The sequence below is a fragment of the Erythrolamprus reginae genome, chromosome 1, assembly GCF_031021105.1.
Source record: "Erythrolamprus reginae isolate rEryReg1 chromosome 1, rEryReg1.hap1, whole genome shotgun sequence".
Lineage (NCBI taxonomy): Eukaryota > Metazoa > Chordata > Lepidosauria > Squamata > Dipsadidae > Erythrolamprus > Erythrolamprus reginae.
Genome location: NC_091950.1, coordinates 87,897,886 through 87,912,956, shown reverse-complemented (window position 1 = coordinate 87,912,956; position 15,071 = coordinate 87,897,886). Strand labels below are relative to the sequence as shown.

The window sequence follows — 15,071 nt, the reverse complement described above, 5'->3', positions numbered from 1 at the left end:
TATGAAATTAGTTAAATTATTCATCAATGTGGGGTTTGAGCTACATATGGCGAACCCAGCCAAGGCTCGAGATGCTACAAGAGTCTGGAATTGACAGTCATTGGGTGTTGGGCAGTATATAAATATAATAAATTATTATTAATTGGTGCCTAAAATCTGACACTTCAATTGCCACTGCTGCTAAGGGGATTGAAATCCAGCAGCTTGCCTCTGCATGCTTTCCTACAAAGCAGTATTCTTGCATATAATCAGAAACATGAAATCATTAATGAGACCATCCAGTCCTCGTTATTTACAAATAAATTACATTACATTCAGATTACTTGGAAGACAATTTTTAAGGTCAAAGGCTTTTTAAACTATGCCAGTTTGACTTCAGGAATTACTAAGCTGCAACTGCTGTTATAGTGCAGAGCATTTATTTTCAGCCCGGAACAGCTGTTTGCCATTTAGAGAATCTCTCAGCAGAAACCAATCAATTTTCTCTCAAAACGCGTTAATGCTGATGTTGCCATTTGCTGCTTTGAATGTTTGCCAAGATGTAGATTCCATTCACAGTATTTTTGCTGGAGCTGCAGCAGATAGAATATTTTCCACTGCATTCAGTTAAATAGCCCTGATGTAAATAACAAAAAGTGAACTCCCAATTGATTATGAAAAACACCTTGTTTGGTTCTATCTGACTTACTTTCTTCCCTTCCTTCCTTCCTTAACTCTTCTAGTGCCAGAATCCCTCCCTGTGGACCCAAGTCGGGAATGTGTTGATCAGCCACACCTTGCTAACTGTGATCTGATTCTACAGGCTCAACTCTGCAACAACGAGTATTATTCCAGCTTCTGCTGTGCCAGCTGTACTCGCCGCTATGGCTGAGTCACAGGCTTGCTACCCTTCTTGAAGTCCTGCTCCCGGAAAAGAAAAGCACGCATCTCCAATCTGTCTATCAAGCATACGCAGGGGTAGTCAATAGAGCCAACGTGAGAACAGAGAGAACAGTGGGCAGAAACGGTATCTCCACCTTCCTGAGCTGTATTTTGTTTTGCAAGAGAAAACGCCAAATCCTGTAACAGCTGGCTGACCTTTTCGTTTAAGGAAGCGGAGAATTGTTCCACTAGCAAAGCTTAACAATACAGACAAGAATCAAAAGTGGGAAAGTAGCTTCAAGATAAATCAAGGATAGCAGACACATTTTAAATCAAACATAAAAGCTCAGTTAGTGCCAGAACCCACTAAGAAAATCTGCTGACCACGTTTTTTTTGGTGGAAATTTAGCTTACTGACCTAGAAACTTGTTTCCTGCAGTTATTTAAAATGTCCCTGCAGTTCAAATTTAAACAGGTATAAGCAGACAATGGTGGTTGTTTTTTCAGCAGGCACAGGGAGCATTGCTGAGTTAACTACCATCAGCAAATATCACTTAATGTTTGTTGGAAATACGCAGAACTCAGAAGCATCTGAAGAGGAGAATGCATGGCAACGTGACAGAGTTTTGTACTTCTTCAAATACTCTCAAAACAACAAGGTTGTATTTCTTGAAGTTCATTTTAAAAAGTGATCCACTCTTCTAATTAAACAATGTATACAATTGCAGCTAGGCCTTTGAAAAAGGAAATATGAAGTCTGTTGTATCGCTTCTGCATAAACAAATACCAGAGGGCTGTGAAATTTGAGAGGTGGTGTTTGTTTCTAGAATCTCACGACTGTTCTCCTGCAATCCCCAGAGATACCACTGCATTAATGAGTCATAGACAAGTACTGAATTTACACTCCTGTATGTTCCATAGCACTGTTCAGCCCACCCCACTAGTGTACACAGCATCGCAACAGAATTGTTTGCTGATGCCTCAGAATTGTGGAAGGATATGCCTTACCTCCTTCATTACCCCGTTCCATGTTCCAGATGATTTAATACAAGGATGACCGTTGGTACTATAGAAGTTCAAACTGCAGCATCTATGCATTTTCAATGGCTGACTATAAACACATTCTACGGAGCAAGGCTAGAAACATCACAAACTTGTATGTGTTAACAATAAGGTTGTCAATTATTCACAACCTTTAAGTGTCTCAATGACTGAATACCGTAAGGTATTATAATTTCCTTTAAATGTAAAAGAAAGGCAAAACCGATATTTGCTGGCACATCTGCAGTTTTTTCCTCCTGTGATTCCTGCTATAGCTTTCGGTCCACTATTATGGACTCAATTAACCCGAAACTTTCCCAGATTTTAGGTAGCTCAAGATCTCATTTCTTTCAAAAACAAAGTGTATCTGTCATACAATACAATTTTTAAAATTTGCCTGCTTGAAAAACAAATATGAAAATCTGCTATATCTATGAGCTTTAAACTAACATAGGTCAATCAGAATACATGAATGTTCCGATATCCGAGGGAAAATATGATTTTATAGTTGGGCTACTCCATTATAGGTTTCAGAGACATGAATAGCTATAACCAGATAATGAAAAACAAATCCTCTCAAATAAATCTATTTTTAAATTATCTGACTGTACAATGGGACTATCTTCACTGAAAATGAGAAACGTATCAATTGCTCTTGTAAAAGAAATGAACAAACCAATATTTTCAGCACATTATGCATAATGTTTAGTAACGGGAACAAGGTGAAGTTCTGCATATTACCTGCTGCTGAGAACTGTGGAGTACCATAAAAACTAGGTAACAAGTTTTTCAGTTTCTTCAATAAAGATGAAAATTAATTCAGTGTTAATATAATTTAACTGTAGCATCCAGAGATATAGACAAACAGAGAGAACAAAACATGTTTGTATTTCCTTGCGTTCAGAATTGATTTTCCATGGAAGGTACAAATATCATCTTATAAAAACCAGAGAAAAAGCATATGATATTCCCCCAACGAAAAATCATCCCCCCAACTGTCATTTATAATCCTAAACACAAGTTGTCATCAGGGGGTGCATTCATCAAAAACATTAATCCACTGACTATCTCCCAATTCATGGATTGAGAAGGTAAGTTTGCAACAGGAAGCCAACTAAAAACTAACTAATCAAGGAGAGGAGCAACTTAGAAGGGAAGAGAAATTTCCTGACAGAACAAACGATCAGTGGAACAACTTGCTTCCAGAAGTTGTGAATGCCCCATCACTGGAAAATTTTAAGGAGAGATTGAACAACCATTTGTCAGAAATTATATAGGGTTTCCTGTCTGAGCAATAGACTGGACTAGGAGACTTCTCCAAGGTCCCTTCCAATTGTGTTATTCTGTTAAAAAGGCATTTGACCACCTTGAGGACTAGTTTTTCAGAAGAGAAAATTTGAGAAGCAAAGCAAGTATGTTTTGGTGCTTTTAATGTTGGTATTTTAGAAGCTTAAATGGTGAAACTCGGTATGTGTGATTAGGACGTTTGATTAGACTAGGAAAAACAAGTCGGTGTTCATCATTAGCCATGGACATTAGATAAATTGGGCCAGGTACTTTTTCTCAAGTCTTATTTCCCTGCTGCTTCTAAGAGATCAGGCTTTAAGGCAGATCTCTTCAAACCTGGCAACTTTTAAGACCTTTTAAGTTGAAGTCCCCAAGTCTTAAAAGTTGCCAAATTTGAGGATTCCTGCTTTAAGGCATACTACTTATTTATGATCGAGGTCATCAACAGATAATATCAATAACTATAAGTTTTACCTTCCCTGAACTAGTCAACCCCCTTTTAACCAGCCTTTTAACTGGTGACTTTTACCCCAACTGCTGACATTAAAATCAAGTTTACCATATTTTTTTAAAGTATAAGACGCACCAGAGTATAAGACACACCTATATTTTAGAGGTTGAAAACAAGGAAAAAAGTATTCTGAACCAAATGGTGTAGTAATATATTATTTAATAAAATACCAGTGTAGCAGAATAATTCTTACAAATACATATAGACTTTTTGCAAACGTCAAACTTGACAGCTTTAAGACTAGTGGACTTCAACTCCCAGAATTCCTCCTCCAGTCATGCTAGATGGGGTAATTAGATGGAAACAATAGCCCAATTTTTGTGAAAAATTAGCTGATTTTCACCCATTTTTTTCGCAAAAAAATGGGTGGGCGAAGAGTCTGGGAAACCTGCAGAGAGCTCCTGGGGATGGGGAAAGGCAAAAATGCCATTTTTGTGAAAAACAGGCCTGTTTTGTCCCCCCCCCTTAACAAAAATGGAATTTTTGCCTTTCACCAGTCCCCAGGATCTCTCTGCATGGTCCCCTTTCCACACCCCATTTTTGTGAAAAAAAATGGGCCATTTTTGCTATTCCCCCAGCATTCAGGAGTTCTCTGCAGGCTTCCCAAACCCTGTCCAAACATGAGACAGCAAAAAAAAATGGTTGTATTGGGTGTATAAGACGCACCGATGTTTCCACTCTTTTTTTGGGGGGGGGGGGAGTGAGTCTTATACTCTGAAAAATATGGCAATTACCCAGTGTGTGCAATTATTAGGCCAAGTTGTGTTTTGGGGGATTTATTTTATTATTGGAAAAACTTCAGTGCTCTCAGTCAATCCAAAATGTTAATAAACCTCAAACCTGAATATTTAAGAAAGTAAAAGTGAGGTTTTGGCTTTCTTGGAAGACTTATGTGCACAGAATTTTGGGACAACTATTAGTGTGCAGGATTTTATGCAACTACACAAAAAATGAACATTTGCCCATCTCATCTGAATCTGTTAAAGTGAGAATAATAAACAACTCAAAATGCACAAATAAACATTTGACATTTACCAATATAGCCACCCTTCTTTTCAATAAAAATAATAAGCCTTCCATTCATAGAATCTGACAGTTTCTTGATCTGGTGCCGGCCAATTTTTTGTGCAGCAGCAACCATAGCCTCCTAGACACTGTTCAGAGAGGTGTACTGTTTTCCTTCACTGTAAATCTCCCATTTAAGAAGAGCCCACAAGTTTGCAACAGGGTTTAAGTCAGGTGAGGAAGGGAGCCATGTCATTTTTTAATCTTTAAGGCCTTTATTGGCTAGCCTCACAGTGGAGTACTTCGATGCCCTCAATGGAACATTTTCCTGCATAAAAATCATGGTTGTCTTGAAATAAGAAGACTCTTTTGTGCACCTTACTTGAAGACAGTGGTTTCAAAAAACTGGCAGTAGGTTTGGGAATTAAAAGTTTTGTGTCCAAATAACATCCAACTAGCTCATCTTTAATAATACCAGCATCCCACCTCCACCTTGCTGGTGTCTTAGTCAAAAGTGGAGCTCGGTTCCTGTTACTAATCCAGCCACGGTCCATCCATCTAGTCCATCAGGAGTCACTCTTATCTCATCAGTCCATAGAATCTTTGAAAAATCTGTCTTCAAATATTTCTTGGCCCAGTTTTGCCATTTCAACTGATGTGTCTTGTTCAGTGGTTGTGAGGTTTCAAGCCTTCCTTACCTTGGCCATGTCTCTGAGCAGTGAAGATCTTGTATTTCTGGGCACTCCAGGTAGGTTGCAGTTCTAGAATATGACAGCACTGGAGGATAATGGGTTCCTGGTAGCTTCATGTTTGATTCTCCTCAAATCTTTGGCAGTTAAGGTGTGTCCTTTTTTCTCAACATATTTCTTGCAACTCTGTTGACTGTTGCAACAAAACTTTTGATGGTTCTGTAATCTCACCCCAAGATCTTAGCAATTTCAAGAATGCTGCATCCCTCTGAAAGACTTTTTACAATTTTTGACTTTTCCAAGTCAGTTAAATCACTTTTGTGACCCATTTTGCCTTAGAAAAGCAGCTCCCCTAGTAATTATGCACACCTTGATATTGGATGTTGGTCTCCTGAAGGCCACACCTTACCTCATTAGGCAAATACTGTACACATCACTTGATATGCTTATATCCACCAAAAATTCAAGTTTATAAAGCTTAGAGGTGGAAAATGTGCATAAAAATGATATAGTGAAAATACTCACTTGCTTAATAATTGTGCATAGTGTATATGCTGTGTGAAAAAATTCTGAGTCCCCCTATATTTTATATAAAAGCAATCTGAAACAAGGGAAAACATTTCTCTATATTATCCACATTATGAATTATATATCTTTATTAAATCTTGCCTTTATTCAAGCAAAATAGCCACAATTATTCTAGTCTTTCTGTATAGCAAAGCTGCTTCATCCTCTTGATCATTTTGGTTGTGCTTTTCTGTAGGTTTTTAAATTATACAGTATCATGCTTCTAATATAGTGACGAGAACAGTACACAACACTCTTGTCTCACAACAAGTATATGTCCTTAAAACTCCTGTTAAAAAGAACTGGTCACAAGATGATTTCTAAGGATCCCACTAGATACCTCTCAGCAACAGCAACGTGAAAACCGCCAGTTTATTTTTCCTTCAACCTTTTCCCAGTTGCAAATCCAACTAAAAAAACTCCATGGCAGCTGAGTTGACAATCTCATCAAAAATTTTAGTGAGTTGCTTTTGCAGAAGCCATGCTGATTAGTTTACAGCAAGGCTCCATTCTTCTATGCATTTAAACGGTATTTTCAATTATTTTTCTTGGAGCAGAAGTTAAAGGAAATTAAAGATCAGGTGAAGTGCCTGGAAAAAGTCTACAGACACCTGTTAAAATGCCAGGTTTTTTGATATGTAAAAGAAGAAGTCAAATCAAGATAAATCACTTCAGATTTTTTTCCGCCTTTAATATAACATATGAGCCATGCAATTTAATTGAAAAACAAACTGAATTTTTTTAGGGTGAAAAACAATAAGAAACATAACAGGGGTGCATCAATGTGCACATCCTTTTATAAGTAGGGTTGTGTCCAGAATTAACCAATCACATTCAAATCAGGGGTGGGTTCCTCCCAGTTTGGATTGGTTCATCCAAACTGGTGACGTCACAATGACATTACCGAACCAGATTGGTTGGTGCTGGTCCATGGGCGCCGGCATCTTTTTTTTTTTCATATTAATTTTCTTCTGAGCATGTGCAAAAGCCGAGTTTCCGGCCCTGTGCATGTGGTTGCCATCTTGAGGAAGCAAACCGGGAGTGAAGTAAAATAGAACTCACCCCTGCTTGGGTCCTCTCAACTTTTCAATCCCAGAAAGCAGCTATGGCTAGTTGATGAAAGCTAAATAGTTTGAAATAGATCTATAAGAGTCTCCCTTTATTTCTCTATAAGATCTTTGTAAGTTTGAAGATAGTATAATGTATAATTTTGTGTGCCTCTGTGTAATATATATGTACACATATGGCATATATGCATAGGATTAAATAGTATATTTTGGATGTTCAGTAGTAGTAAATAGATAGGGAAATTATCTCTCATTCAGGCCTTTGAGGCAAGAAAAGGCCAGGCACCCTAACCCTTGACGTGAGTGATGTCAAATTGACCACGCCCACCCAGTCACATGATTACCAAGCCACCCTCACCTAGTCACATGACTGCCAAACCACTCCTATCCAGTCACATGACCATCAAGCCTCTCTCACAAAATTAAACCACACCCAAAATATTAAGCCACACCCAGAGTCCTTCAGGAGTTGGGCTACAGACAAGACAGACAGACGGACGTGATAGTAAACAATTTTGGAATCCACCAGATTCAAACTAATGGTAAATTGTAGTCAATAAACATCTGCCATCAATTAAAATTTCTCTGATGAAACTCATTAGAAACTGTTGTGGTAGGATTTTTCTGACATTTACTCAGTTACCTCTTACAACAAAAGACATGGATTGCAAAGAGTTTACAAACCTTTAAAGGGATCTGGTTGTTGAAAGGTATCAGGAAAAGGGTCCAAAAAATTTCCAAGATGTTGGATATATCATGGAACACAGTGAAGACAGTCATCAACAACTGGAGAAAATATGGCATAATAATGATAAGGCCAAGAACTGGTTCTCCCTCCAAAACTGGTGAAAAACTAGGAAAAAACTAGTCTGAGAGGCTGCTATGCAACAGCCTACAGCAACAGTAAAGAAGCTGCAGGAATTTCTGGCTAATACCGGTTGTGTATTACATGTAATCTTTGTGTTCTTCATGTCTGGGGGTGTGGAGTAAGGTGGTATTTGGATGCCTTTTCCTAGAAAGGAAAACATCCAAGCCGGGCTACATTTTGCAAAAACCTACATCAAATCTGACCCACGCATGTAGGAAAATGTGTTATGGCACTGATGAGACCAAGACTGAAATTTTTGGCCATAATCCCAAAAAGTATGTTTTGTGCTAAAACAACAATGTGCATCACCATACAGTGAAGCCTGGTGGTGGTAGTATTACGCTTTAGGGTTGCTTTTCTTTACAAGAACTGGGATTTTAGTCAGAGGAGGTAATTTTGATCAATTCCAAGTACAGTGGTTCCTCTACTTACGAACTTAATTCGTTCCGTGACCAGGTTCTTAAGAAGAAAAGTTTATAAGAAGCAGCAATTTTTCCCATAGGAATCAATGTAAAAGCAAATAATGTGTGTGATTGGGGAAACCACAGGGAGGCTGGAGGCCGTTTCATCCCAGGAGATTCCTAGAGAGGCCCCACGGAGGCTTCTCCTCCCCCTTTTCCGGCCCTGTTTCCTCCCAGGAGATTCCTAGAGAGGCCCCATGGTGGCTCTTCCCTGCCTTTTCCGGTTACAGTTTCTGAGGCTCAGGTTTGTAAGTGGAAAATGGCTCTTGAGAAGAGGCAAAAAAATCTTGAATACCTGGTTCTTATCTAGAAAAGTTCGTAAGTAGAGGGGTTCTTAGGTAGAGGTACCACTGTATCAGTTAATTTTGGTACAAACCTGCAGGCCTCTGCTAAAATGCTGAAGAGGAATTTCACCTTTCAGCACCTAAATGACTCCAAGCATATTTCCATATCAACATAAAAATAGCTTTATCAGAAGACGATCAAAGATTTGGAATGGCCCAGCCATAGTCCGGACCGGAATCCCATTGAAAATTTGTGGGGTGGCCTGAAGAGGTCTGTGTAGAGGACATGCCTTCACAATCTGACAGATTGGGAGCACTGTGGAAGGAAGAGTGGGCAATGATTGCCAAGGCAAGATGTGCTATGCCTATGATGGCGAACCTATAGTATGTGTGCCACAGGTGGTACACGGAGCCATATGCCCATAGGGCAAGATATTGCCCTATGTAAGCTCCAGTGTGCCTGCGTGCGCTGGCCAACTGATTTTCAGTCATGGGGAAGACCGTTTTCGCCCTCTGGAGGCTTCCCTGAAGCCTCTGGGGTGCAAAAAATAGCCCAATGGGCAAACTGGAGGTTCGTTTTTCTGAACGTCCAGTTTGCCCATTGCAGAGTTTTTCCTACTCCAGAGGCTTCAGGGAAGCCTGTGGGTAAAAACAACCCACGGGGGGGGGGGGGGCATGAGCAGGGATGCACACATGCACAGTGTGGCACACGTGTGGGATTTGTGTGCTGACACACACGCACTAGCACGCACGTGGACTCCCATTTTTGGCAGGCCAGAAGAAAAAGGTTCGCCATCACTGTGCTATGCCAATGGGCTCCTGTCCCAAAACGCCGTGGTCATAAAAATGAAACTGGTGCTTCAACAAGTTAGTAAAGGGTTGGCACATTTATGCAATCACATTATTGTATTTTTATTGTTTATTCCCCCCAAAAAAAGATTTCAATTTGATTTTCAATTGAACTGTACATGTTATATTAAAGGTGGAAAAGGTTCTGAAGTGATTTATCTTAGTCTGATTTTTTTATATCTCAAAAAATGGGCATATTAACAGGAGTATATGGATTTTTTAAAATCTACCATAGTTCTTCACTTCCCAACCCCCCTTTTCAAAATCTGGGTCACATTGGCATCTATTCCCATGATTGGAAAATATTATTATTAAATAATATTAAAGAGAAACGGTCAAATAACAAAGCACCTTCTGTTGTACTTGTTATTGCTGTTAGACTAATGTTGAATGCACATATGAGAAGCACTTTTGATGTCTGATGATAACATTGAATAGATAGAATTATGCCTTCTTTAATAATACATAGCCAACCATTGATCATTATTTATTCATTCATTCCACACAACAACCCTACAAGGAATGTATATTCAAAGAAGCCATTTTCCCTGGATCAAAAATAAACCCTGGTTTTATAAAATATTTTCTACAACTGAAGTAAGGCCTTAAAGTATTTGGACCTGTATGTAGTAAGTTAGTAACTGTCCATTCACTGTACAAAAATTACTGTGTTATGGAAATTCTTGCCTCTGATCCCAACAGGAATTTATTTAGGCTCTACACAAATGTTTCATTGACAATATTCAATTATTGTCTATGTGGCAGCTTTATGAGAATTCCATGCATTTACATTTGCAAAAGGTATGAATAGACCAAGGACAAAAAGAGTGAAAGGGATTTTTACTCAAGTGCAGTATGGCATAGTCCAAATTCATACATCCACCATACACGCACTTACATTTTGAGGTAGCTTTGTTTTAGAGTAAGCATGCTTTGTACTGAAACAAACCACTTAAGTACTGTAACTTTAAACAGCAATACCATTAAGTTCCATTATGTACTAAGACACACTAAAACTGAGCAAAACCAGTTTATGTCTCTAGATAATGAACAATGCTCTAGAACAAATACAAAGCTCTTCAGGGCTATTTCTGAATAACACGGTGATAATCCCTTAATGGGAAATGCGGCAATTTGTAGGAACCACATTCTTCTGGGGACATAAGAAATATAATACAAATTTCAAAATAAAAGCAAGCTAAAATTCCAGAAGTTGTAATTCCTGCTTTAAGTAATAGATACAAATGGGAGTATATATCTTGCCCTGTTATTAGATGATAAAACATTTAAAATTTGGTGATCTACACTGGTTGCAGGAAAACAAGGAAACCTGTTGAGAAAGACACATAATCTACTACCAACATTTATTTCTGTTAAAGCAGATTATAAATCATCAGTACAAATATATAACTTACATTTGCTTGTAAGGCCAAGTTTTAAGAGTAAAATTAAAAATGAGATGGACTTCATGATTTGCCGGAGGAAAGACATGGGATAGCTGCAGTCTAGCTATTGTATAGGCTTTCACGTATAACAATGGAGAAAGCAGGGTTTTTTTAAAAAAAACAACTAAATTCTATTTAATGCACCTAAAATAGGTTCATAAGTAGACCTGATTGTAAATATAATTACAGTTGTCACAGTAGTGTTAAAAGAGATGTAAGACAAATAAACTGCAGCAGTACATGAAAGAACCTATATGAACTCTAACATCTAGCTTGATTGCTTAAAAAAAGATAAAATCTACTAATTGTTTTCAAACCAAGACATTACTGTTCTTACGCTACTCTACAATGATTCTTTTAAAAATTGGTCATGATTCGTGATTGTAGTTGCAATATGCTACTTACAATGATACAGAGAGGGGCAAGCTAGGAACTCTGCTCCCTACCCTATTCCCATATTACTGACTGTAAGAATCAGTGATAAATCAATCTTATGTACAATTTTACATCCAACCCCCTTTTATAACTTTGGCAAGATTACTTACAACCCATTCAACTTTTAATAACTAGAACTATTTAAAATAATCTAAAATGCATAAAAATAAAGATTTTGGCTTTATTCTATATATAATTACTTGAAATGGAAGCTCATCCTTTTTCCCACTGATAGCATATTCTGAGCAGCTCGTAGGTTTTCTCCACCAGCCCATTCATTACTGTGCCACAATTCCCTCACTGTTTTTGCCCCCAGGGAACGGGCCATTTCACAGGAAGGTAGACACATTCTTAAGATAGTGGTGAGTCTTTTGCTTTTCAGCTTGTGAGGTTTCCTGAAGATTTTCTGTGGTGGTAGGGGGGGGGGGGGAAGGCTTCAGGTTCAACTCCCTTCTTCAGCCCTTTTCAGATTCCTTTTGCCATTCAAATTCCCAAACAGGTGGCATGGGGTATGTTTCCTGGATTGTACCCCAAAAGGCTGGGTTTAGGAGCCTCTTTCCATGAGTGTCCCCTCTCGCTATCCCCAACCTAATTCCAAAGAGAGGGACATGAGCGATTACAAAAAAATGCTGCCCCCCGGTATACTCTTACATCCAATGCCGACACACACATACACAGAGATGACGTACAAGCCACAGGACTGCTTAAAGTTCTATCTCAAATGTCTTCTGTAATTCGCTGGAGAAAGGGTTAGTCGGAGACGGATTGGTACGTTGTTTCGATTTGCTTTCCAGCGCCGCCCACTGTGCTTCAAATGGATCCACCTGCTGGCCGGCTCCGGGAGGAATCCCGTGTTTGTCCTCTGTGGGCCACTTGGCAGGGTCCGCACCATTAAAAGCAGCAGAGCCGTTGAGCTGCTGGGCAGGGGGTTTAAAGAAAGGGCTGGCAGTAGCACTATTAGTTTCATATTGAGGAAATGTCTGCTGCTTTATAAGACTAGGGGACTGATGAGCGTGGGACACTTGACTGTGACCTGCCGTGCCAAAGACATTGGCTACCATCTGGGAAGGGGTAATTCCAATCATGGTTACACCGGGAGCTGAATAGGGCATTCCGTTCGCGACGGCATAGGGCTGAGCCTGGATAAACGTAGGCTGCATGGGCTGTACCACCCCAATAGGCACGGGTGGAGGTGCAATGAAGGTGCTGGCTGGAAAAGCTGGCGCTGCCTGAGAAACCACCGCAGGAGGTTGGAGGAGCGGCTGGGGAGCTGGAGGCTGGGGCGGCACCTGTGGCTGCTGTGACCGGACAGTTTTAGATACTTCTTCCAACCAACGGTCTGCCTCCGAGGGAGTGCGCCTGTGGCCTGCCTGAAACACATTTGGTGAGGGGTCTCCCGAGTCGGCACTCCAGTCAGCGCCTGTGAAAAGAAATTAAGAGCAGGATATTACCTTAGCAACACACTGTCTTCCCCTTCTTCAGAACAATTTGATGAAGTAGCTTTTAACCACTGTCAGGTGTAGAATTGCTGATTTCCTATTGCCAGTCAATGGTCAAGAATCCATAACAATGATTAACATACTTTAACTAGTGTATCTTTGAAGTTCCAGTTATGTTGACAAAGATTTTAAAACCGAGACTAGAATTGGGCATATAATTAAACAAGTTGTGGGCTTGCTCCCATCTTTCCAATTTCAATATCCAGCTTCTCGTTCTAAGGTTCTAAAGGAGGACTGTAAGCCAAATAAAATAATCTACAGTAAGAGATAAACTACACCCTTCATCAGATAGAAATTCCAGGCACTCGGAAATGTGCATAATCGTTTGAATACAAGGCCTCAAGTAAAAAGACGTGAAATTATAATGGAGATATGAGATCAATATGCAGTGACTGGACGGTTAATTAAATTCTGTGAGAATTTGATAAATATGTAGAATTATGTGAAACAGTCCTTGCACTTTTATTTAAATGAAAAAATATACATGAAAAATGCTACACTTCCATGAAACTGTATGGCTTTTAGAAACATATATCACTTTATTTAAATCTTAGAAATCTACCAGAGGTGCGTTCCTCCCAGTTCAGGCCACTTCAGCTGAACTGGTAGCAACCCGCTGGTGATTTAACGATGATGTCACTGGATTGATCAGTGCTGGTCCATGAAGACAGCCATCTTTATGGAGGGATTTTTTTGAATTTTGGGGGGGAGTTTTTTCTTTTGCTGGCGCTGCTTTGAATCCCAGCGAGGGAAGCCTCAGGGAAATCCCAGCAGCACAAGAATGGGCGCTTTGGTTGGCAACAGAAGTCCGGAGGTGGGGTTTCCCAGCAAGGGGATCCTCAGGGGAACCCCAGCAGCGCAAGAACGGGCACTTCGGCTGGCAACGGAAGTCCGGAGGCGGGGATTCCCAGCGAAAGGAGGCTCAGGGGAATCCCAGCGCTTCGGCTGGCAACGGAAGTCCAGAAGTGGGGCATCCCAGCGCCAGCGGCTTGGGTTCGTAAGGTGAAAATAGTTCGGAAGAGACAAAAAAAATCTTAAACACCAGGTTTGTATCTCGAAAAGTTCGTTAGAAGAGGCGTTCGTAAGACGAGGTACCACTGTATATTTATATCACAAAGTTAATTACTCCAAGTACTATTTTATCATGCTAAATCACTCTTCACACTTTGTGAAGAGCCATTTTTACATTAAAGTTGCCGTTATTGAAACAGTCTTTTCTTCTAGTAAGCTTTAATATGTTATTTATCTATCTATCTATCTATCTATCTATCTATCTATCTATCTATCTATCTATCTATCTATCTATCTATCTTATTTACCTATCCACCTACTAATTTAACTTCCACATTAAAAAAACAACAGCACAATGTCCAGTTCTTTCTCTAAACTGTACTTCCAGACATTAACAAAAAATCCTTAAGAACCATTTTGCAAGATCAGATCAAAGTCTTTCAAATCCAGCATCACAAATGCTAAGCTTCTAAAAGCAACATGCCAAGATCAGTGCCCAGTCTTACCAGAAGGAGAAGCTCCAGCTCCAGTTTTAGCAACAGCTGGAGCAGCAGGGGACTTAGCCCAGGGATTGGATTCACGAAGTGGTATTGCTGTAGATGCTATAGTAGTTTGAGCTGGTTTATCAGCAAACACATGGAAGGCAGAGGCAATGCCATTGACTAAAATTGGAGCAGACAACATCAATGCTGTTAATTCATGCAAAGCATGCACATGACTGGAATGTTGAAAATAACACATGGTTTTGCCAGCATGCAACATACATCAAGCACATAGTCATGCTTGACCACTATTATTCTACAAGCATTTTTTTAAAAATTGACACATTTTTGTTACTTTGTTTGGAACATAGCTTGGATATTTACTAATATTTTAAAGGATGTTATGTAGACTTTTCTAAGTTCTGTCTTTATTCCTTGCTTTCAGAGCAAATTTAGAAAGACAACGTGGTGGGTTGAAACATTTTGCCTTATCGGTATTCTGGCAAAAGAAAATTATTTCGACCATCAGCTGTTGCCTTTCATTATTTAAAACAAGTGGTGAGATAGTTACTGTCTCAAAGATTTAACTGCTAGTTGCATCTCATTAATTAGATTTCAAAACAAGAGATAAAGATTGTTACTTAACATCTAAGCTGGGAACTTTGTGTTCTTTAAAATAAGCAACAGGTAGCAAATTTACTGGGTTTAT

General features: G+C 39.4%; 2 protein-coding genes across 14 annotated transcripts in view; one reads left to right on the top strand and one right to left on the bottom strand.

Moving 5' to 3' along the window:
- Positions 1-2,720, top strand: part of PAPLN (papilin, proteoglycan like sulfated glycoprotein) — a 123,013-nt gene extending 120,293 nt beyond the window's left edge. For all 3 annotated transcript variants that reach the window (XM_070758230.1, XM_070758238.1, XM_070758222.1), the window contains one exon: positions 723-2,720. In XM_070758230.1, the coding sequence (XP_070614331.1) occupies positions 723-871 (149 nt within the window). In that variant the 3' untranslated portion in view covers positions 872-2,720. The remainder of the gene's footprint in view (positions 1-722) is intronic.
- A 7,593-nt stretch (positions 2,721-10,313) lies between these two features.
- NUMB (NUMB endocytic adaptor protein) overlaps positions 10,314-15,071 on the bottom strand; it is a 92,277-nt gene continuing 87,519 nt past the window's right edge. For 8 of the 11 annotated variants that reach the window (XM_070758266.1, XM_070758289.1, XM_070758248.1 and 5 more), the window contains 2 exons: positions 14,387-14,542; positions 10,314-12,790 (listed from right to left, as the gene is read on the bottom strand). In XM_070758266.1, the coding sequence (XP_070614367.1) occupies positions 12,075-12,790; positions 14,387-14,542 (872 nt within the window). In that variant the 3' untranslated portion in view covers positions 10,314-12,074. The remainder of the gene's footprint in view (positions 12,791-14,386; positions 14,543-15,071) is intronic. The other 3 variants (XM_070758309.1, XM_070758326.1, XM_070758318.1) reach the window with 1 other exon arrangement.